We start from the raw sequence: 23,777 nt of genomic DNA, 5'->3' as shown, positions 1-23,777 counted from the left end.
CCTCCCCCTTACCTTAGACTTGCTCTTCCTAGCTACTTATTAACTTTTGTCTCAAAATACTTCTCGTTTCTCATATATTTCTATATTTGGTGGTATAAAGATAACGGTTTTGATTTTACATCATTTACGTGATATTCACCCTCATTGTGACTTTTTCAAAATTGAAATCCTAGATTTGCTATTTTGTTTAAATAGCTTTATCGCATCTTTACTTCAGATGATTATAAGGATATCAAATTGATAAAGTAAATTTTGTTCTACTACAAATTTAAAAACTTTTATCGGGAATATCACGGTTGAAACAAATATTATATCAACTTCCGGTTTGTGGTAAAAAAGAAGACAAAAACATTACCAGTAGATTTTTGTGCTTATCTATGCATGGCACAAGTCAGAGAAACAATCGAACTTTTGGTCAAAGTTCTGAGAGGAAATGGAACGTCAAAGATAAAAGCAGAAAGCTTTAGACTTGCTAAATTTAACAATGACACCGCAGTAAGTCCCTAACACCACAGGAGTTTGAAATCCTATCAGTAAGGGGGTAAAAATATACCAAAGTCGACTATCACAGTAGAGCTTCTCTCGAAGAGAGATAGGATTTCAAACTCCTGTGCTAACACATAGGTGCTACCAAACAGGCATTGAAAATTTAACAAATTGTCATTTATGAGGGTGGTATAGGGGAAGTGCGTGCACGAAAAAAATGTGAAATAAGTCATTATTTCCCGTTGAACATGAAATTATTTCTGTAATGAACATTGCACGAAAAATAAATACTTTTATGTGAACCTTTTGTGACTGAGTCACTGTCTTCTTGTATATATTAACTCTTTGTTTTACTTGATATTCCCGATTTAGTATACATATTTATGATATAATTGGTTTACGGCTTTTAAAAAAGTATTTCTTGACAATCCCTGCCAAGTGTTTGAATTCTATTTGAAAAAAACTAGCACGCTAAATAAGACTTTGAAAATCATGATGCACGTAATATTAAATAAACAGAACATGTGAACAAGGCATCCGTCTTGCACCACTGAACGTCAAATAAAAAAGTAAAATCATGTGGAACGTGAAATAAAAAACGGCGATCACATTGCAAGAAAATAACCCTTTACCACCCTCATTTATAGACTTTAGAAACAGTGAACAAGTTTAGTTTATACCCATCTCTTATCACATTAGGTTTCAAGTTGGGTATCAAATGTAACTTGAGATCATTAAAATACATACAAAATCAGCTTGGTCCAATGGCTGTTTTGCCAGACAAAATAGAGGCTGTGGTCCCATGGCCCCAGCCACCACAATTCCAGCTTATCTGGCATAACAGCCATTGGATGTCAGAATAGTCTCTGGCTACTTAGAAACTTAAACATGGAACCTCTGTGTTACTGAGCTCCGTTCATGCCAAAGAAACATTTGCTGCAGAGGTCTGTTCACACCCTACACATTCACACCTGATCTTAAATCAGTTGATTTACTAGAAATTATAATTGCTGTTTTCACTTGCTTTGATGTAAATATTGCATGTATTTTAGCTTGGTACAAATGTACGAGTAAAACATTGTAGATCATTTAAAAAATGAAAAACATGAAACATAATGGTTTTTAGCAGCTTGGCCCCTTTGAGAAGCAATGAACGAATTTATAACTAGTTCACACAATTTTGTTTATTTAAATTCCCTTGTACACTACCGGTAGTTCAAATTTAAGTAAGCTTATCTTTAATCTCACCTCATTTTGAAACATTTTTTTTTAGCATTACACTAACTGCTAACATCCTCAATCTTCAATCTGAAGGCCTCAGTGTTGGCACAAATTGTCCCAATGTGCAGCTTTCCTTTCTGGTGCATTTTCCTCTACATATTTTCTTCTCTGTGCTTTATATTTATATGCGCTGGTTAAGATTGGAATTGAGGAACAGCAGTATTAAATCTGCCTTTTCCATCAATGTAAGGTGCCACTGTTTGTAGTTTGGCTTTTGTTTCTCCTGTGTTCTCACCGTCCAGTCTTGTTAGCATAGTAGCTAAATTCAGGTTTCTGACCCGACCTCTTTATCTCTTCTCGTTCTTGCTCATAGCAGGGACACTCCAGAAGGAAATGGTGAGTGGTTTCAGGTGCTCCACATATCCATGACTCTATGGCGTTGGTTTGACCTACTCGGTTCTTGTAGTAATTAAACATGATAAATATTTATTCAACATAGTAAAAAAGCTGTCAGAATCTTACTGTATTATGAAACCATGAAGAAAAAACAGTCTTAGCAATACACTAACCTAAACTTGATTTCAAAATAATAACATAAACCCATAAAAAGAGTGAAAACTGACATAGGGAGGGGACTTGTAGGGTGCAAAAGTGAAAGGGGGCAAAAATGAACGGGCTCAAAAGTTTTTCTAAGGAGAACAGATGTACATTTATGAAGAACTACCTCATTTTTGTCTCGCTTGATGGCAGGCATGGGGTAAATTCATAATCAGTAATTGTAATCAGCTGTAATCGATTAAATTTTGCAGTGTAATCCTATGTAATCAGTAATCATGCCATTTCTGATTACATGTAATCGTAATGTTATCAATTACATTGCCAAAAACAGGTGTAATCATGATTACTTTAAGATTACATTATGATTCATATGATTTCTTGCTGATTACAAATCTTGTATATTGGTAAATAGAAAAATAGTATTTGATAGACAATATGAGAATGTAAACCATGAATAAAAATCATGAAACTAGTTTTCACTATGATGAAACTTTGTTTAATGTGATAAAAAGTATCATCTATATAAAAAGTTTTGTATAACCAAGTGTTTTGTTAACAGTTTACTTAAGGAATTTGCTTTGCAGTGTTTGTGAGATTGAGCTCTTATGATATAAGAGTATGTCTTGAAAGTATGCACAATATTTTTATAAAACTACAATAAAATTCAAAAGCAGAAACATTTAGTTCCAATTTGACTTTGAGGGTCAACATACATAACTGCAGGGGCCATTTTAATTCAAAATAGAACTTAAAATCATATTTCATATTTTAACAATTATAATAGTTTTGTTTTCAATAAGTATTATGATATATATATATGTATTCAAAATTTTCAAACAAATTATGACAATTAACCACTTATAACTTTATTGATATTTCAATTAAGACAATAAAATTTGATACCCAAGCTCACCTATTGTTTGTTAAAAAATAGAAATAGTGATTAACACCTGTAAAAACATTTATGGATGTGTCAATTATGTCCTCACAGACAAAATAGCTATACTTATTTGATTTTTCATTATTTGTCCATGTTTGACGTTTGTGAATTGGGCAGTTGTTTAAAATTTGTAGAAAAAAAACATAGTTACATCTTTGACATAGAGAAAGGACACTTGTCTATAACTATGTTATCAAATTACAGATGATAAACTGTACTTGTCTAAATTCTTTTAAATATTAAGATTAATAAATTATGGCTTTGTTTTTACCAAAATTAGCTTTTTCGTTCGTCCATTCGTCCATTCTTCTGTCTGTCCCGCTTCAGGTTAAAGTTTTTGGTCAAGGTAGTTTTTGATGAAGTTGAAGTCTAATTGACTTCAAACTTAGTACACATGTTCCCTTTGATATGATCTTTCTAATTTTAATGCCAAATTAGAGTTTTTACCCCAATTTCACGGTCCACTGAACATGGAAAATGATAGTGCGAGTGGAGCATTCGTGTACTGAGGACACATACTTGTTATAGATATAAAAAGAAGATGTGATATTATTGCCAATGAGACAACTCCTCACCAGAGACCAAAATGACACAGAAATTTACAACTATAGGTCACCGTACAGCCTTCAACAATCAGCAAAATCCATACTGAATATTCAGCTTTAAAAGGCCCTGAAATGACAATGTGTAAAACAATTCAAAGGTGACAACAAACAGCCTTATTTATATAAAAATTAAGGAAAAACAAATATGTGACACATAAACAAACGACAACCACTGAATTACAGGCTCCTGACTTGGGACAGGTACATACTTACATAATGTTGCGGGGTTAAACATGTTAGCGGGATCCCAACCCTCCCCTAACCTGGGACAGTGGTATAACAGTAAGTACAACATAAAAATGAACTATAAGATGGACAAAAATACAGGTCGATTGTTTAGCCATGTACCTTCAGTCATGATTCTTTGACTCTAAATATTTGCAAAACTTACTTGTTTTAAAAGTGTTGCTATTTTAATTTCAACATTCACATTGTTGAAATTACAAAAAAGCTAGACATATTATCTCTGTGATAACAGTTCATTTTAGTAAAATATTAGTTTAAAACAATTGTATAAATAAAGAACATGAAAATGACTCACATTGTAAACAAAATAAACATTTGTATGTCCTAGGCTCAAGGTGGTTAAAGTGGGCACATTTGGTGTATTAAATGTTACCCTTGATTGTCTGTTTTTTTTCTGTCCGTCTCAAAATTAGTTTTACATTATCATATATTTTGAAATAGTTAAATCACATTGGGGTGCTCATTACAGTCCACATTTTTAAAGTCATATCAATTTAATTAAAAAACAAGGTCAAAAGTTAAGATGCACACTAAAAGGGAAATGCTTTGTTATATAAAATAAATATTAAAATAATAACATGAAAATAACCTACATTTAAACATGCAAATCTTAAACAGCATACATTGTTGTACTTTGTATAAATAAAAAACAGGTAAGGAATTGCAATGTGTAAATGTAAATAAAAATCATTGTAATATAACTAATGATAACTATATACACTGTTATATACTCAAAGAGCATGAAAATAACCTGCATTGTTATATAAATAAAGAACAGGAAATATATTAATTAATTGTAAATATATATAATATATAAAAAAATCCAGGAAAATGACCGGAATTGTTATATAAATAAAGAACAGGAAATAACATTCATTGCTATGCTTAGTTTTTCCTGCAGCATTTGATAAATGGTAGGGTAATTTTTTCTCAGAAGGAACTCTTTGAAAATTGACAACATGTTAAGAGCATTCTTCACATAGAGTTTGTAAATAAAGAACCTGACAATTATTTACTATTTCCCCTTAGAAACAATATGTATACAGTATCATTGCATTAGAGAATAGGTAAAATATTTACTGCATGTATCAAACACATAAATGTGTCTTTGTATTGTATGGTTGAACTTGTATCAGCTCTAACATGATAACAATAATACTTTTTTTTACACTTTTAATGTGTATTTAATTAAGTGTTTTGGGTTACTTCAAGGTAGTGTGTTTAATGGCCAAGTGACTACCAATGAGAATGTTGCACAGCCAGCTTTCAAAATCATACTAGAAAATTTATTTACATAAATAAATTTAGCTTTATCTTTCTATTTTCAGACTGAAACCTTTTGGAGTTTGTTGTTTGAGTTGCTGTATTTTTGTAAATATGGTACAATTGATGAAGTGGCATTTAAAGCAAAAGCCGAACTATCCATAGGTATGTTTTTATACGACCGCAAAATTTGAAAAAAATTTCGTCGTATATTGCTATCACGTTGGCGTCGTCGTCTGCGTCGTCGTTGTCGTCGTCCGAAATACTTTTAGTTTTCGCACTCTAACTTTAGTAAAAGTGAATAGAAATCTATGAAATTTTAACACAAGGTTTATGACCACAAAAGGAAGGTTGGGATTGATTTTGGGAGTTTTGATCCCAACATTTTAGGAATTAGGGGCCAAAAAGGGCCCAAACAAGCATTTTCTTGGTTTTCGCACAGTAACTTTAGTTTAAGTGAATAGAAATCTATGAAATTTAAACATAAGGTTTATGACCACAAAAGGAAGGTTGGTATTGATTTGGGGAGTTGAGATCTGAACAGTTTAGGAATTTGGGGCCAAAAAGGGGCCCAAATAAACATTTTTCTTGGTATTCACATTATAACTTTAGTATAAGTGAATATAAATCTATGAAATTTAAACACAAGGTTGGTTTTGATTTTGGGAGTTTTGGTCCCAACAGTTTAGGAATTTGGGGCCCAAAGGGTCCAAATTAAACTTTGTTTGATTTCATCAAAAATTGAATAATTAGGGTTCTTTGATATGCCGAATCTAACTGTGTATGTAGATTCCTAATTTTTGGTCCCGTTTTCAAATTGGTTTACATTAAGGTCCAAAGGGTCCAAACTTACACTTTGTTTGATTTTGACAAAAATTGAAACCTTGAGGTTCTTTGATATGCTGAATCTAAAAATGTACTTCGATTTTTGATTATTGGCCCCGTTTTCAAGTTGGTCCAAATTGGGGTCCAAAATTAAACTTTGTTTGATTTCATCAAAAATTGAATAAATGGGGTTCTTTGATATTCCAAATCTAACTGTGTATGTAGATTCTTAATTTTTGGTCCAGTTTTCAAATTGGTCTACATTAAGGTCCAAAGGGTCCAAAATAAAACTAAGTTTGATTTTAACAAAAATTAAATTCTTTGGCTTCTTTGATATGCTTTATCCAAACATGTACTTTGATTTTTGATTATGGGCCCAGTTTTCAAGTTGGTCCAAATCAGGATTCAAAATTATCATATTAAGTATTGTGCAATAGCAAGAAATTTTCAATTGCACAGTATTGCACAATAGCAAGAAATATCTAATTGCACAATATTGTGAAATAGCAATTAATTTTTTCAATTGGAGTTATCTTTCTTTGTATATAATAGTAGTTGAATCAACTTTTATCATAGTTTTATACAATATACAATGTATTTTCATTTTTACTACCAACTAATAAATTAAAACAATCTTTACCATTCAGTGATAACAAGCACTTTTTATTACATTTTAATATTGTATGATGTATTTAAATCAGCAGTTATTGTTGCAAACTTCATTAGAAATTTGAATTGAAATCAGTACATTATAACTTTAGTATAAGTGAATAGAAATCTATGAAATTTAAACACAAAGTTTATGACCATAAAAGGAAGGTTGGTATTGATTTTGGGAGTTTTGGTCCCAACAGTTTAGGAATTTGGGGCCCAAAGGGTCCAAAATTAAACTTTGTTTGATTTCATCAAAAAATGAATAATTGGGGTTCTTTGATATGCCAAATCTAACTGTGTACGTAGATTCTTAATTTTTGGTCCCGTTTTCAAATTGGTTTACATTAAGGTCCAAAGGGTCCAAACTTAAACTTTGTTTGATTTTGACAAAAATTGAATCCTTGTGGTTTTTGTCGAGCCTTCGACTTTAGTCGAAAAAGCGAGACTAAGCGATCCTACATTCCGTCGTCGGCGGCGTCAACAAATATTCACTCTGTGGTTAAAGTTTTTGAAAATTTAATAACTTTCTTAAACTATACTAGATTTCTACCAAACTTGGACAGAAGCTTGTTTATGATCATAAGATAGTATCTAGAAGTAAATTTTATAAAAATAAAATTCCATTTTTTCTGTTTTTTATTATAAATGGACTTAGTTTTTCTGCGGGGAAATATTACATTCACTCTGTGGTTAAAGTTTTTAAAATTTGAATATCTTTCTTAAACTATACTGGATTTCTACTAAATTTGGACAGAAGCTTGTTTATGATCATAAGATAGTATCCAGAAGTAAAGTTTGCAAAAATGAAATTCCATTGTTTCTTTTTTTTTTATTTATAAATGGACTTAGTTTTTCTGTGGGGAAACAATACATTCACTCTGTGGTTAAAGTTTTTAAAATTTTAATAACTTTCTTTAACTATCCTGGGTTTGTACTAAACTTGGACAGAAGCTTGTTTATGATCATAAGATAGTATCCAGAAGTAAATTTTGTAAAAAAATAAAAAAAAAATTCCGTATTATACTTTTGAATGGACTTAGGTTTTCTGCCAGGAAACAAAACATTCACTCTGTGGTTAAATTTTTTAAAAATCTAATGACTTTTTTATACTATTTTAAATTTGTATCAAACTTGGACAGAAGCTTGTTTTAAATCAAAAGCTAGTATCTATAAGAAATTTTGTTAATATTTGGTACCTGTGTATCTGTATTTTACTTATAAATGGACTTAGTTTTTCTTCCAGTTAACATTACATACAGTCTGCAGTTTTAAAACATTTATTCGATTCATAAACTATCCTGAAATTTTTACCAAACTTGGACAGAAGCTTCTACAATGAAAAGATAGTATCAAGAGGAATATTTTTATTGGTTGTTTTCCTCATTTTTGTTGAGCCTAGGAGTTACAGCAAAAGTAGGCGAGACACTGGGTTCCGCGGAACCCTTTCGAATTTTTTAATATGCTGAATGTAAAAATGTACTTAGATTTTTAATTATTGGCCCAGTTTTCAAGTTGGTCCAAATCGGGGTCCAAAATTAAACTTTGTTTGATTTCATCAAAAATTGAATAAATGGGATTCCAAATCTAACTGTGTATGTAGATTCTTAATTTTTGGTCCAGTTTTCAAATTGGTCTACATTAAGGTCCAAAGGGTCCAAATCATAATGTGACATAAACCTATGTTGTGTCAACTATTTAATCACAATCCACATTTAAAGCTGTATCAAACTTAAAAGTTGTGTCCATACTTGTCCCATCTGTTCAGGGTTCTACATCTGCGGTCGTATAATGCTGCGCCCTGCGAAGCAACTGGTTATGTTCAATGTTATTTTTGAAAATTGTTCCTCTTGATAAAAGGTTTCACCAGTTGGTCACTGTATTTCTCTTATAAAATATATATATAATATATTAAAATAGTTAATCATTGAGACATTCTGTATTTATGCTTTAAGGTTCAAATGTCAAAAATTTTGACTTTTTATAATGCATGGCCAAATTGGGAATTCTAATATGACGTCTTTATTACGCTTTGTTAACATAGCCGTGTTCTAATGAGCACAAAAAATATGTTTGACACATGCGCACAGACTTTTTATATTAACGTTATTTCCATTGTTATCCTTTTAAATATTTACATTTAAGCAGCAAACATAAATTTTTATTATATATTTTTATCAAACAACATATATTTACCCTGGTCGTAGTTTTTAAACTCATCAAATACGAAATGTAATATACAAACTCCTGGGGGAGGAAACGGGAACAGCCAAACAGTCTTACAGTATTTTTGTACGCTTCAACCTATAAATATATTGTATTTGTCATGTTAGAATCGAAATAATTCCTTCATGTCATATTCTATGCTCATTTTAACATGGGTAGGCATTATATTTGACCACATTTTACACCTCGCTAACGCTCAGTGTAAAATATCAACAAATATAATGCCTACCCATGTTAAAATGAGCATAGAGCATGACATGAAGGAATTATTTCTTAAGTATCCAGGGACTAGCAGAGAAAAGAGTCAACAAACGATAGTACATGTATGTAAACATTCACCATGGCCGCGTTCACATTGACCTAAATTCGGTGTTGTGTTAGTGTAACTCACACGTAAACTAAACACAATTGCGTTCCCATTGATAAAACTCAATGTTTACATGTAGTGTAAATCATGTTTTATCTACACACAGTCGATAGTCAATGTAGGCCTTGTGTAGGTTAAGTGTACACAAATCTATGCATTTAGGACATTAGTTTTACAGTGTATATATTTAAGGAGGAAACTATTTTTGAGTAAAATTGATAGTTTTGATAAATATTAGTATAGTTCTTTACAGAAATTGTTGTCTAAATTTTATCAATTTTATCAATTTCTGATCAAGACCCAAAGCAGCACCATTGCCGAACCCATCAGGCAGCAACCAATTAATTTTCAGGTAGGGGGGTTGGCTATTATAGTTGAGTATAAAACATAAAGGAGGGGGAGGGGTGGGGTGCTGGGCTATGGATTTACTTTTTGGAGAAAAAATTTGTTTCCAGTTTTGTCCCTGATTTTTTTTTGGTTTTTTTTTCATCCTCAGCTGCCACTTTATTTAATGCTAAAACTGATTTCGACTTGTAGAAAAAAATCTGTAGCCTAATATCCCCTTCCCCCCCCCCCCCCCAAAAAAAAATCAAAACAAATGAAATAAATAGTTGCTGCCTGATTCATTTGAAAAGGTCTTCCCGAATCGACTTGTCGTACACAGAAATATTCGCCACTGGTCTTTACTCAAACAACGATTCACGCATAAATACATTACTAAACAAAGTGTGAGGTAAATGATATGTTTGTCTAGTATCAGATCCGTCAAATTACACTTGAAATAATAATAAAAAAAAAACGTCACCCTATTCCCTTACCAAATACTCCTTGGAGAAGAAATACCATTTGAAACAAACAGAAAAGATAACAATGTAGTTATCCCTTATATCTCAATCATTTTTTTCGGCTGTAAGCATGCTGCTGCAGCTAACGTTTTCTACTGCGTAATCGAGACATCTCTAGTATATTCAAACAACTGCAAATTATAAAAATGGCTTTCATAAAGTAGCAATCACTTAACTTCAAAAAGGGGGAGGGTTATTTTTTTTTTATCTGAGTCAGATAGTTTTTCGCACGTACGTTTTTTTATCCCGATTTCTTGTTCGATGCTGGTGATCAAAATCTTTTTTTTCAATATTTAACACTATAATGTAACGGGAAACTCTTGATTCAGAATAAATTTTTTATCATCTGTATGACCAGATTATTTTTTTTTTATCAAATTTGCGATTGGAATATTTCCATCCCCCTTTTTGAAGTCAAATGGTCGTTCCCTTTCTGCTAGAAAAGTTGTCCGAAAACTTCGAATTCTGTTCTATGTAATGAACATTTAAATGACATATAGTTTACAAGTGTGAACAAAACTTATGTACAGGTAGCTAAACAAGATGTATAGATGTGAACAAATGTAATGTGAAACCAGTGTCCATTACGTTAAACTAATTGTAAACATGTTTACTGTACACGGCGTTTGGTGTGAACACGGCCCATGATAAAAGATGTAGGCTTCAATGTGAGGCTTTACCACATGCTGTGTACTGGCTTCACTGTGAGGCCTTACCACATGCTGTGTACTGGCTTCAATGTGAGGCTTTACCACATGCTGTGTACTGGCTTCAATGTGAGGCTTTACCACATGCTGTGTACTGGCTTCAATGTGAGGCTTTACCACATGCTGTGTACTGGCTTCACTGTGAGGTTTAACCACATGCTGTGTACTGGCTGCAATGTGAGGCTTTACCACATGCTGTGTACTGGCTTCACTGTGAGGCTTTACCACATGCTGTGTACTTGCTTCACTGTGAGGCTTTACCACATGCTGTGTACTGGCTTCACTGTGAGGCTTTACCACATGCTGTGTACTGGCTTCACTGTGAGGCTTTACCACATGCTGTGTACTGGCTTCACTGTGAGGCTTTACCACATGCTGTGTACTGGCTTCAATGTGAGGCTTTACCACATGCTGTGTACTGACTTCACTGTGAGGCTTTACCACATGCTGTGTACTGGCTTCACTGTGAGGCTTTACCACATGCTGTGTACTGGCTTCAATGTGAGGCTTTACCACATGCTGTGTACTGGCTTCACTGTGAGGCTTTACCACATGCTGTGTACTGGCTTTAATGTGAGGCTTTATTACATGCTGTGTACTGGCTTCACTGTGAGGCTTTACCACATGCTGTGTACTGGCTTCAATGTGAGGTTTTACCACATGCTGAGTACTGGCTTCACTGTGAGGCTTTACCACATGCTGTGTACTGGCTTCAATGTGAGGCTTTACCACATGCTGTGTACTGGCTTCAAAGTGAGGCTTTACCACATGCTGTGTACTGGCTTCAATGTGAGGCTTTATCACATGCTGTGTACTGGCTTGAAAGTGAGGCTTTACCACATGCTGTGTACTGGCTTCAATGTGAGGCTTTATCACATGCTGTGAACTGGCTTCACTGTGAGGCTTTACCAGATGCTGTGTACTGGCTTCAATGTGAGGCTTTACCACATGCTGTGTACTGGCTTCAATGTGAGGCTTGTGTACTGGCTTCACTGTGAGGCTTTATCACATGCTGTGAACTGGCTTCACTGTGAGGCTTTACCACATGCTGTGTACTGGCTTCACTGTGAGGCTTTACCACATGCTGTGTACTGGCTTCACTGTGAGGCTTTACCACATGCTGTGTACTGGCTTCAATGTGAGGCTTGTGTACTGGCTTCACTGTGAGGCTTGACCACATGCTGTGTACTGGCTTCACTGTGAGGCTTTACCACATGCTGTGTACTGGCTTCACTGTGAGGCTTTACCACATGCTGTGTACTGGCTTCACTGTGAGGCTTTACCACATGCTGTGTACTGGCTTCAATGTGAGGCTTTACCACATGCTGTGTACTGGCTTCAATGTGAGGCTTGTGTACTGGCTTCACTGTGAGGCTTTATCACATGCTGTGAACTGGCTTCACTGTGAGGCTTTACCACATGCTGTGTTCTGGCTTCACTGTGAGGCTTTACCACATGCTGTGTACTGGCTTCACTGTGAGGCTTTACCACATGCTGTGTACTGGCTTCACTGTGAGGCTTTACCACATGCTGTGTTCTGGCTTCACTGTGAGGCTTTACCACATGCTGTGTACTGGCTTCACTGTGAGGCTTTACCACATGCTGTGTACTGGCTTCACTGTGAGGCTTTACCACATGCTGTGTACTGGCTTCAATGTGAGGCTTTACCACATGCTGTGTACTGGCTTCAATGTGAGGCTTTACCACATGCTGTATACTGGCTTCACTGTGAGGCTTTACCACATGCTGTATACTGGCTTCACTGTGAGGCTTTACCAGATGCTGTGTACTGGCTTCAATGTGAGGCTTTACCACATGCTGTGTACTGGCTTCAATGGGAGGCTTGTGTACTGGCTTCACTGTGAGGCTTTATCACATGCTGTGAACTGGCTTCACTGTGAGGCTTTATCACATGCTGTGTACTGGCTTCACTGTGAGGCTTTACCACATGCTGTGTACTGGCTTCACTGTGAGGCTTTACCACATGCTGTGTACTGGCTTCACTGTGAGGCTTTACCACATGCTGTGTACTGGCTTCAATGTGAGGCTTTACCACATGCTGTGTACTGGCTTCAATGTGAGGCTTTACCACATGCTGTGTACTGGCTTCACTGTGAGGCTTTAGGGTGCTATAAACAGTTTCGTACTAAAAACTAGGGGTTATTCCCCGACCAAAAATAACCATGGAGGGAAACCCCTGTTTATTTACTTACTTGGTGAAAAAGTATCATGTTTTTTGTATTTGATTGTAAAAATAAGTTAATTAGCTTTCAATTAAAACAGGTTGAATGATTGAAATAATTTTAAAAATTATATTTAATATACATGTTTCGAGGGGAGACAACACTGTAAACAGTCTGTTTTTTTAGCAGTGAAAATTGAAAACTTATTTGCAGCCACTGTAGCTCTTTTCGGAGCAGGAAACCGTACCCTGAAACAAGATTTTTTTGAAAGGCCAGGTAAAAACCTACAAAATTCATACAGTTTTGATAATAAAAAATGTGCATGGATCATGTCTTCATGGGTGTGCACATGACCTGATTTCAAGGTTTTTATGTTAAAATTATACCTTTTTTCCCCCATGTTCATTGGATGAATTTTTATAATATATTAAAAGTACACATTATTTTTATTTCATTATAAACAAGAGAACATTCTGATTCCAGTGATATCTAGTTTTATACAAGTATCTTTATTAATCAATACACCAGTATGGGTCTCATATGAATGGTCCCTCAAAACATGACGTTATAGAAAAAAACTGTTGATTGCACCCTTACCACATGCTGTGTACTGGCTTCAATGTGAGGCTTTACCACATGCTGTGTACTGGCTTCAATGTGAGGCTTGTGTACTGGATTCACTGTGAGGCTTTACCACATGCTGTGTACTGGCTTCACTGTGAGGCTTTACCACATGCTGTGTACTGGCTTCACTGTGAGGTTTTACCACATGCTGTGTACTGGCTTCAATGTGAGGCTTGTGTACTGGCTTCACTGTGAGGCTTTACCACATGCTGTGTACTGGCTTCACTGTGAGGCTTTACCACATGCTGTGTACTGGCTTCAATGTGAGTCTTTACCACATGCTGTGAACTGGCTTCACTGTGAGGCTTTACCAGATGCTGTGTACTGGCTTCAATGTGAGGCTTTACCACATGCTGTGTACTGGCTTCAATGTGAGGCTTTACCACATGCTGTGTACTGGCTTCAATGTGAGGCTTTACCACATGCTGTGTACTGGCTTCAATGTGAGGCTTGTGTACTGGCTTCACTGTGAGGTTTTACCACATGCTGTGTACTGGCTTCACTGTGAGGCTTTACCACATGCTGTGTACTGGCTTCAATGTGAGGCTTTACCACATGCTGTGTACTGGCTTCACTGTGAGGCTTTACCAGATGCTGTGTACTGGCTTTAATGTGAGGCTTTACCACATGCTGTGTACTGGCTTCAATGTGAGGCTTTACCACATGCTGTGTACTGGCTTCAATGTGAGGCTTTACCACATGCTGTGTACTGGCTTCACTGTGAGGCTTTACCACATGCTGTGTACTGGCTTCAATGTGAGGCTTTACCACATGCTGTGTACTGGCTTCAATGTGAGGCTTTACCACATGCTGTGTACTGGCTTCAATGTGAGGCTTTACCACATGCTGTGTACTGGCTTCAATGTGAGGCTTTACCACATGCTGTGTACTGGCTTCAATGTGAGGCTTTACCACATGCTGTGTACTGGCTTCAATGTGAGGCTTTACTACATGCTGTGTACTGGCTTCAATGTGAGGCTTTACCACATGCTGTGTACTGGCTTCAATGTGAGGCTTTACCACATGCTGTGTACTGGCTTCACTGTGAGGCTTTACCACATGCTGTGTACTGGCTTCAATGTGAGGCTTTACCACATGCTGTGTACTGGCTTCAATGTGAGGCTTTACCACATGCTGTGTACTGGCTTCAATGTGAGGCTTTACCACATGCTGTGTACTGGCTTCAATGTGAGGCTTTACCACATGCTGTGTACTGGCTTCAATGTGAGGCTTTACCACATGCTGTGTACTGGCTTCAATGTGGGGCTTTACCAGATGCTGTGTACTGGCTTCAATGTGAGGCTTTACCAGATGCTGTGTACTGGCTTCAATGTGAGGCTTTACTACATGCTGTGTACTGGCTTCAATGTGAGGCTTTACCACATGCTGTGTACTGGCTTCACTGTGAGGCTTTACCACATGCTGTGTACTGGCTTCAATGTGAGGCTTTACCACATGCTGTGTACTGGCTTCAATGTGAGGCTTTACCACATGCTGTGTACTGGCTTCAATGTGAGGCTTTACCACATGCTGTGTACTGGCTTCAATGTGAGGCTTTACCACATGCTGTGTACTGGCTTCAATGTGAGGCTTTACCACATGCTATGTACTGGCTTCAATGTGAGGCTTTACCACATGCTGTGTACTGGCTTCAATGTGAGGCTTTACCACATGCTGTGTACTGGCTTCAATGTGAGGCTTTACCACATGCTGTGTACTGGCTTCACTGTGAGGCTTTACCACATGCTGTGTACTGGCTTCAATGTGAGGCTTTACCACATGCTGTGTACTGGCTTCAATGTGAGGCTTTACCACCTGCTGTGTACTGGCTTCAATGTGAGGTTTTACCACATGCTGTGTACTGACTTCACTTGGCACATAGTGTATCCTCATATATTTATATAGTTACAGTTCTTGATTCAAGGTTGAGGTCATCATGGTTATTAATGGTTTAAGGAAAAATACTGTTAAAATGAATTATTCATCAACACACAAGATATTCAGTTAAAATTTCAAGGGGATCAATAAATTAGATATTACCAGCACTCATTGTACATAGATTATAAAATCACACAAATAATTGTAATAATATGTTGAGTTTTTTTTCCATTGTAGAAGAATTGGTGGTCTATGTAAAACAAGAAATGCAGAGAAAAGGGTTCCTGTCCCGAGAGTTTGCTTCTCTGCCTAATGACATGAGTAGTGGTAGTAGAGAAATATTATTAGGGTTTGCTTGGTTGCTTTGTAAAGAAGGTCTGATTGATAAATTTATGGAATCCTGCTCATCACCTCTAGATGAAGAAGATCCATCTTTTATGTATGAGGTAAGAACAAAAACAACAATATAAATACCCTTTTATTATTTAAAGTTCATTGTAATAATTCAAATTAATTTCTTGGTAAACTGTTAATAATTTATAAAGGTAGTGATTTAATTTATTAATAAATGTTGATTATGCCCCCTGGCACATGCTGATATTTAGTTTTTGCAATTTAAGCAATTTCTACCCTTTAGTGCATGCACATACTTTAATTGATTGAAACCATGTATGTGTTTGTTTTTATATTTTCATGATCCACTGTACGGGTATCATTTTTTTCCAGTTTGAATTTGAAGAAATGACCAAACCATCAAAGCAAATGCAAACACAGAGAGTTATTTCCCCTGGACAGAAGGTTCAACATTTAAGACTTTTGAATGGTAAACTTAGATCTAATATTAGGCAGCTGCAAGCTTTACAGAGAGAAAAGGCAAAGCTTCAAAACAGGGTAGGTTTATTTTGTTTTATTTTAAGATAGATTTATTTTATTACTGGAATACTAAATGTCTCACTGCCTTTTAAGGTTTGGCTCCTGACTTACTGCATATAATCATAGTGACATCAACTTTTCATTTATTGGTTTTAAGAACAGTATATTGTGGTTCATGCAGTTAACTTTAATATAAAAAAAACCTTTACAACTTAGTTGGGCTATACAGATTTAGGCATTACAATCTGTATTGCTGAAGTGAAACAATTAAAATCAACTTAAGTAAGTTAAACTTGAGCTCATACTGAGCAGTGTTGGTTTAAAAGTTAGAAAATCTTTTCAATAGCTCTTGATGAAATAGAAATAGATTAACTGTTGACGAATAAAAAAAGTTTTTTTCTTTCAATTTGAGATCAGCCACAAATAAAATTAAGTGGATAATGAATTTAAAAATGGAATAGGAGTTGTTTGAATTGCAATGTTATTAAAGCATAGTTAAGTTCTAAAGATGACTTTTGGAATTTTTTGTTATTGTCATTTGGTTACTGTTTCATTGAAATATAACCCTATAGATGAAAATGAAACACATCAGGGTTTGAAATTAGCAGGGGCCCACTTGCCAATTGCCCCTAAAAGTTGGTGTGGGCTACTAAAATTTCTGCTTTTCATGTATGGAAATATATATATATATTATTGTGTTCAAAATATAAGATGTGAGCTATTATGCCAAAATTTTAACTTCAGTCCATGTACATATCCTAAACAAGGTTGGACATGAATGTATTATAATAATAAACATTTTTTCCCTACTGTAAATGTCATAAATCTATTACTAGTAGCTACTTATCACTTTGTTTAACTAACATTTGACATCAACTGTAAGAGAATTTCTTTTAAATTGTGAGCATAGCATCTTATTTTCATACTATGAATCTCTTACTGTAGTACCAGTCTGTCAATATGACTCACCACTAACTCCTCAGAACCATCAGTTCATAGTATCTAAATTTTGAACATTTTATGATATATTTATGAAGTTATTTTATTTATCAACTAGGTACATGATAGTACATATGGTGTATCACTGAACCCAGAGAGGAACCACCTGTCTGTTATGGAGGTCCATCTATTAAAACACCCCGAGTTAATGAAAAAGGTTGGTCTAACAATCTTAACTGATTTACACTTTTTTCTTATCAAAGTGTGGTTCGATTGCTATCAGCTGGTAATTGGTGGAATTTCAATTTATCACATCAAGATTGTGATACTCTGATTAAATCATTGTGGCAAGATGAGAAGAAAACCATGCCTTGTCACATCACAAAGAAAATACACAATTTTAAAAAGTCCATCAAAGACTAGGGTCATTATGGCTTAATAAAGTTAAACTATCTATCCATATACATTGTTTGTATCAACACATCATACTATAATTTATATACCGGTATGCCTTTTTGGCCATATTTTCATCTCATTGGAACATCATAATGATCTTTTGTAGAAAACCTTATAACAGTGATGAAAGTAAAAAATACTTTTAGATTTTATTTTCACATAAAGTGAAGTGGAGCTGTATTGGGAAATTTACAATAAATAATTGTTTTGTGATCATTTGAGTTTATATATAGTTGGATCATAACCCATCTATCTCTTGCATTATCTTAAGCTGATGTTTATTTTAGATATTAAAGTTGTTGGAAAAAGACAATGAAAGACTACAAAACATGTTGTCATGGAAAGATCAAGAAGAAGTCTTTTGGAAATGGATGGTAATACTTCATAAAACTAAAAGAAAATTATCATATGCATTATAGATAACATATAAATTTGAAAATCACTACACAAAAAAGGTATCTAGTACCGGATCCATAATAAAACTGAAATACTGTTTCTATTGTGATTTATCTTTTTTTTAGCCAAAGCAATCTGGATTATTGATTCATGCTTCTTAGAGCATCTTGATTTATGAGCACAGTTAAATTGAACCATGTTTCATGTATAATACCATATAAAAGATAAAGAAAATTGTAAATGAAAAGGACTTTCAAACTTTAAGTGACGAAACAGTAATATTTAAGGAGTTATATTTTGTAAGAACCAATTTCAAAAACATATAATTTTTTAAACAAGATATGAAAAGAATAGTATTTTTTTCTATTTTTTTTCAGGAAAGTGTTCTAGATCACAAACTGAAAGATAAAGTAGAGGACATGAGTCCTGGGAGGATGACATTTTACAACATACCACCAGATGCTGTCATCAAGATGGAGTCAGCTAAACAACAGTTAGAGGACGCCATTATGAAGTATGAACAAATAATTGAGGAGATTGAGGAAATATGGGAATCAAAGGTAGAGTTATGTTACTTGTGTTGACATAGATTTTTTTTTTATATCGAGCATCTCTTTAATATTTCAACATTGTCTTCTTTATGGAGAGTCATATTTGCTAGATATAATAATCAGTAAAAATATTAAACAAATCTCTGTCCAATTAGCGGACATCAAAAACAATTTTGGGATACTAAAAGTGCATATAGTACATATCATGTAGAGGTATAAGTGATATTTCTGTTAAATCTTTTGTCGCGATAGGTGTCAGCATTTTCAAAGGGTTCAAGGTTTACAAATGCTTTATGGTTTTTGACAGCTGAAAATGAGACCACCAAATACAAGAGTTAACCTGACATAATATCAAGATGAGGGGTGTTGGCATAATGATGCATACATATAATGTTCATTTTTGTCATTCAAAAGAAAATTTGCTTTTTTTTTCTTCAAGAAGTTTTCAGTTTTCGTATTGACGCAGTATCTTTCTCATTTACTTGATACATAGAAAGTTTTCGCAAATATAACAAAGCTTTTACCATTAACCCTAAGTGACAAATTTGTATCATTTCAGCGTTCATCAATATCAGAAAGAGAACTAGACAACTTGTTATCCTCTATCAATACAGAAATTTCACTTCAGAGGGCAAATCTTGCTCTTGACAGTACAGAAGACATTTTACGCAATCAAAAAGAAACTCGCTTTTTGTTAACAAAGAACAACAGTAAAAAACTATCCAATTTATCTAGCCATATATCAAGTCATGTGACACCACAAGAACAATCAGTGCCAGCAGTTGACATTGAACATGAATTAGCACTCATGGAGAGACAGTTAGAGAGGATTGAACTGGAGACAAATAGAAAACGAGAAAAGTATAGAGGCCAATTAGAAAATCTGGCTTCAACTGTTCCTGAGGCCATTTGTATTCAGCCAATGTCTTGTAGATAAGTCCCACGATTCGCAGATATCTTCATTGGTTTCTTTATGTTAAATGTAGTCAAACTTCTGTTACTGAAACGATTTTGATGGGAAATTTATGAGCTGCTTCCTTGTAAAAGAGGAAGTGTTCTAAAGGCCCATTTTGCTATCTAAAAATTGAGGTATTACAAAATCAGCTAATTTATGGCTGTACATAATTGAAAAGTATGTGCAAAGTTTTAAGCTCTAATATCTTAAACAAAGTTAAAAACATACACTAACATTTTGCAGTCTAAAGACAGCCTTAATTAATTTATTTATACAAAATGACATATTTTGACACAAACCAGTATTTGTGTGTGGGAAATATTAAGCACATGCAAGTTCCAAAAACCTGATTATATTAAAAGGAGTTAAGTTTATACCAGCAAGTTAAGTGATAGATAAGCTTGTTGGTTTTTGCATGTCCTTATTATTTATTGGTCATAAGCTACTTAAAAATTGATCAAATTTAGGATTTGGTCATTAAATTACATTCATTGTGAGGTCAAGAATTGTAAGCAAAACTTTTTGAGGTTGGGGTAGCAACAGCAATGAATTTATTTATCTAGTATGTAAATTTTTAAGCATTAGCACAATTATTTGACCCTGCCCCCTCAGTCACGGATTCTGACTTTGAAATTTTTGCCAAATTTTTTACATGTTAAACTTGTGATTAGGTCAGTTTGCAGTATTAGCTTTTTCTATGTTTCATTTCCGTACATATTATATGGCCCCTCTCCATCAGTCATGGTTTAAAGACTTTGAATGTTTTGCATTATTAAATATTTCCATTAGGAATCGATGGGTCTCCAATGTTTGCATTATACTATAGCAAAATAACAAAATGGCAAGACATATCTCTGTGTCAACAAGTTTTTTGTATTTACATTTGTTTGCATAACAAAGAAATCCACTTCAGAGTTTATTTGACTATTTTATACAAACCTGCTCTTATACTCTTTGAAAGAGTTATAGATCAGTCACAAAGGTCATTTTTATCAGCAATTTTAAATCATATATTTTTCTCAAGTTGATGATAATATTTTGATTTTTTTTTGGTTTATTTTGATAAACTATTCATTAAAGGTCATCCAAATGTATTTCACTTGCACTAAGATAACAGATTTTTCATTAAAAATATAAGGCCAGCGAAACAAATTATCTGTGTGTTAACTAATCTAAGAAAAAATATGTCTGAAGATCCAGTCTGGTAAAAACAAAACAATTGAAGTTTGCATATTATCATTGAATTTGATGTATGTTATTATAAGGCCCCAATATTTCACCTTTTTAGCTCACCTGGCCCGAAGGGCCAAGTGAGCTTTTCTCATCACTTGGCGTCCGGCGTCCGGCGTCGTCCGTCGTCGTCCGTCGTCGTCGTCCGTCGTCGTCGTCCGTCGTCGTTAACTTTTACAAAAATCTTCTCCTCTGAAACTACTGGGCCAAATCAAACCAAACTTGGCCACAATCATCATTGGGGTATCTAGTTTAAAAAATGTGTGGCGTGACCCGGTCAACCAACCAAGATGGCCGCCACGGCTAAAAATAGAACATAGGGGTAAAATGCAGTTTTTGGCTTATAACTCAAAAACCAAAGCATTTAGAGCAAATCTGACATGGGGTAAAAATGTTTATCAAGTCAAGATCTATCTGCCCTGAAATTTTCAGATGAATCGGTCAATCGGTTGTTGGGTTGCTGCCCCTGAATTGGTAATTTTGAAGAAATTTTGCTGTTTTTGGTTATTATCTTGAATATTATTATAGTTAGAGATAAACTGTAAACAGCAATAATGTTCAGCAAAGTAAGATCTACAAATAAGTCAACATGACCAAAATGGTCAATTGACCCGTTTAGGAGTTATTGCCCTTTATAGTCTATTTTTAACCATTTTTCGTTAATTAAAGTAATCTTTTACAAAAATCTTCTCCTCTGAAACTACTTGGCCAAATTAATCCAAACTTGGCCACAATCATCTTTGGGGTATCTAGTTTAAAAAATGTGTGGCGTGACCTGGTCAACCAACCAAGATGGCCGCCACGGCTAAAAATAGAACAAAGGGGTAAAATGCAGTTTTTGGCTTATAACTCAAAAACCAAAGCATTTTGAGCAAATCTGACATGGGATAAAAATGTTTATCAGGTCAAGATCTATCTGCCCTAAAATTTTCAGATAAATCGGTCAATCGGTTGTTGGGTTGCTGCCCCTGAATTGGTAATTTTGAGGAAATTTTGCTGTTTTTGGTTATTATCTTGAATATTATTATAGATAGAGATAAACGGTAAACAGCAATAATGTTCAGCAAAGTAAGATCTACAAATAAGTCAACATGACCAAAATGGTCAGTTGACCCGTTTAGGAGTTATTGCCCTTTATAGTCAATTTTTAACCATTTTTCGTAAATTAAAGTAATCTTTTACAAAAATCTTCTCCTCTGAAACTACTTGGCCAAATTAATCCAAACTTGGCCACAATCATCTTTGGGGTATCTAGTTTAAAAAATGTGTGGTGTGACCTGGTCAACCAACCAAGATGGCCGCCACGGCTAAAAATAGAACATAGGGGTAAAATGCAGTTTTTGGCTTATAACTCAAAAACCAAAGCATTTAGAGCAAATCTGACATGGGGATAAAAATGTTTATCAGGTCAAGAACTATCTGCCCTGAAATTTTCAGATGAATCGGTCAATCCGTTGTTGGGTTGCTGCCCCTGAATTGGTAATTTTGAGGAAATTTTGCTGTTTTTGGTTATTATCTTGAATATTATTATAGATACAGATAAATTGTAAACAGCAATAATGTTCAGCAAAGTAAGATCTACAAATAAGTCAACATGACCAAAATGGTCAGTTGACCCCTTTAGGAGTTATTGCCCTTTATAGTCAATCTTTAACCATTTTTCATAAATCTAAGTAATCTTTTACAAAATCTCCACTGAAACTACTAGGCCATAATCATCTTTGGGGTATCTAGTTTGAAAAATGTGTCCGATGACCTGGCCATTCAACCAAGATGGCCGCCACGGCTAAAAATAGAACATAGGGGTAAAATGCAGTTTTTTGCTTATAACTATGAAACGAAAGCATCTAGAGCAAATCTGACAAGAAGTTAAATTGTTAATCAAGTCAATATCTATCTGCCCTGAATTTTTCAGATGAATTGGACAACTGGTTGTTGGGTTGCTGCCCTCCAATTGGTAATTTTTAAAGAAATTTTGCCGTTTTTGGTTATCTTGAATACTATTATAGATAGCGATAAATTGTAAACAGCAATAATGTACAGCAAAGTAAGATCTACAAATAAGTCAACATGACCTAAATGGTCAATTGACCCCTTAAGGAGTTATTGCCCTTTATAGTCAATTTTTAACAATTTTCATTAATTTGGTAAATTTATGTAAATTTTTACCAAATATAGTTCTCTGTTACTAATGGGCAAAGTTCATGATAGATATAATTGTAAGATGCAAAATCGTTCAGTAAAGTAAGAACTTCAAACACATCACCATCACCAAAATACAATTTTGTCATGAATTCATTTGTGTCCTTTGTTTAATATGCACATAGACCAAGGTGAGCGACACAGGCTCTTTAGAGCCTCTAGTTTTCTAGCTCATCAAATTCTTATTTGCCTCACACACATCTCAATAATGACTAGATAAGAAATAGGTATTTATAAATAGTGTTCTCTTTGTGATGTTATAATTTATATCAATCTATTTGAACTCAAAAATGACTTCAGAGTTTATTTGACTTTTTATACAAACCTTAAGGCTATAAAGAAGGTTTTAAACTGCCTTTAATTGCAGATTGATGAGTTTTAAAGCAGTTATATAATTGTTTATTTAATGTTTGCCATATACAGCATTATATTTAATATATATCTATTATATATGTATGTATTTATTGTGGTTTTATTTGTTTATTTTTTTCAGTGGTTAGTTTGTTATATTTTTTCACGATTTTTTCCATTAAACTACATATTATTTCAA

The 23,777-nt window shown here is 34.4% G+C and overlaps 1 protein-coding gene across 2 annotated transcripts; it reads left to right on the top strand.

Annotated features, from left to right (window-relative positions):
- The first annotated feature begins 291 nt into the window (after window positions 1–291).
- Window positions 292–23,777, top strand: LOC134712430 (tubulin epsilon and delta complex protein 1-like). Of its 2 annotated transcripts, XR_010106283.1 has the most exons (9): window positions 292–495; window positions 5,385–5,484; window positions 15,863–16,071; window positions 16,352–16,516; window positions 17,556–17,654; window positions 18,181–18,267; window positions 18,667–18,849; window positions 19,400–23,454; window positions 23,615–23,777. XR_010106283.1 is itself a non-coding variant. In XM_063573964.1 (8 exons), the coding sequence occupies exons 1-8, from the start codon at window positions 382–384 to the stop codon at window positions 19,775–19,777; spliced, it is 1,335 nt and encodes a 444-aa protein (XP_063430034.1). In that variant the 5' UTR covers window positions 292–381; the 3' UTR covers window positions 19,778–23,777. The 2 variants fall into 2 exon arrangements, 1 of the variants encoding a protein (XP_063430034.1); XM_063573964.1 differs by having other exon boundaries at window positions 19,400–23,777.

This window comes from Mytilus trossulus, chromosome 3 (assembly GCF_036588685.1).
Source record: "Mytilus trossulus isolate FHL-02 chromosome 3, PNRI_Mtr1.1.1.hap1, whole genome shotgun sequence".
In the NCBI taxonomy this organism is placed as follows: Eukaryota; Metazoa; Mollusca; class Bivalvia; order Mytilida; family Mytilidae; genus Mytilus; species Mytilus trossulus.
Note: the sequence above shows the minus strand (reverse complement) of the source record. Positions and strands in the feature narration are given on the sequence as shown.